Source organism: Austrofundulus limnaeus, unplaced genomic scaffold (assembly GCF_001266775.1).
Source record: "Austrofundulus limnaeus strain Quisiro unplaced genomic scaffold, Austrofundulus_limnaeus-1.0 Scaffold1010, whole genome shotgun sequence".
Classification (NCBI taxonomy): Eukaryota; Metazoa; Chordata; class Actinopteri; order Cyprinodontiformes; family Rivulidae; genus Austrofundulus; species Austrofundulus limnaeus.
The window spans coordinates 56,412-57,913 of NW_013953412.1; the positions used below are offsets into that span (position 1 = coordinate 56,412).

General features: G+C 41.6%; 1 protein-coding gene across 1 annotated transcript in view; it reads left to right on the forward strand.

Annotated features, from left to right (window-relative positions):
• The window catches only part of LOC106533735 (dystrophin), a gene marked incomplete at both ends in the record, with an annotated part of 132,044 nt that overhangs the window by 54,386 nt on the left and 76,156 nt on the right, over positions 1 to 1,502 (forward strand). Inside the window, 1 exon segment of the mRNA XM_014030160.1 lies at positions 450 to 597. Coding sequence (XP_013885614.1) covers positions 450 to 597 — 148 coding nt within the window.

Genomic DNA, 1,502 nt, shown 5'->3' on the forward strand with positions numbered 1-1,502 from the left:
TACAGGCTCCATAGGAAATGAATGGAGAGCGAGCGACGTCGCCTCCCGTGTGTCGAGCCCTTTAAAGGTTTAAAAGATTTTTATAAGCTAACGCTAAACTATTAAATGTTTAAAAGATTTTTAGAGCTACTGCTAAAGTGTTAAACAAGTAAACATTAGCAGAAACGTTTGGACTTGCTACATCCAGACGGTGCAGAAAAGGTAAATGACCTTAAATGGTTTCCTGTAGAATAAATCTATAGGGAACTGTTAAAGGACAGTCAGGATTGTTGCAAATGACCAGATAATGTTGATAAAGCGTTGGGGCAGGCAGAGCTGAAGCACATCAAAGTGTCAGAACTGCATTAACGCACCACAAGCAGAGACTTCACGCTGACTTAGAAGTTTGAGAACAAAAGATTGAGGAAAAAGAAAATTATATTTTCTCTTTTCTTCCCTTCTCCCCGCAGATCTGCAGAGGCCCGAACAGCAGCGGCTCAGCTGGAGGAGGACATGGGCTCCATGCTGGGCTGGTTGGATAAAGCAGAGGGAGTCCTGGCCATCCCTCTGCAGCCTGCGGAACCGCAACACATCAGAGACACTCTGAACAAAGTCCAGGTATCGTCAGAGAACAGCAGCATGCATTTTAAAATGCAGAGTTCAGTGTGTGTGTGTGTACTTGTTTCTACTACACAGTGAGGACCATTTGCACCATAGTTATTATCAAAGTGAGGTCTTTGATGTAAAGTAAGGACCTCTTCAACGTCTTCACTTTATTTGCAGCTCTGCTGTACGTCACTAGTTAGATTTAGAGGTATGGTGAGAATTAAGTTTTGGTTCAGGTTAGTGTTAACTATAGACCAGTAATGGTTAATTTTAGAGAAAATGTCTGGGTTAGACATAAATACAATTACAAAAAATGAATGGAAGTCAATACAGTGTCTTCACTTTGATGCAAGTACAAGGATGTGTGTGTGTGCCCATGTTTTTGCCACTTGTTAGGGATGATTTTTCAGGAAATTGCTTCCTTGTGGGGACCAGTTGTTTGGTGGGGACTAAAATCCCGGTCCCCACGAGTTTGGAGGCTGATTTTGGGTGGGGGGGTTGGGTTTAGGACCAAAGTGTGAATTAAGTATATGTTAGATTTAGGGTCAGGTATACAGTGGTTAGTTTTAGAGTAAGRGRTCAGGTTTAGGCTATAGAAATGATCAGTAAATGAATGGAAGTCAATGAAAAATCACCACAAGGATAGAGAAACATAGCGTGTGTGTTAGTGTATGTTGGTTTGTCTTTATAAATCTTGGAGCCCAAACAAAATACCTGCTATAGGGGGACTTGAACATTGAAACGTTGGGGCAAGTTTTTTTTTTTTTTTTTTTAATTATTATTATTATTTTTGATGGTTTGAATTTGAAGAATGTTTAAAGGGCTCGACACACGGGAGGCGACGTCGCTCGCTCTCCATTCATTTCCTATGGAGCCTGTGCGGTGAGGCGACAATCACTTGCCCTCCTCCAGCTAAG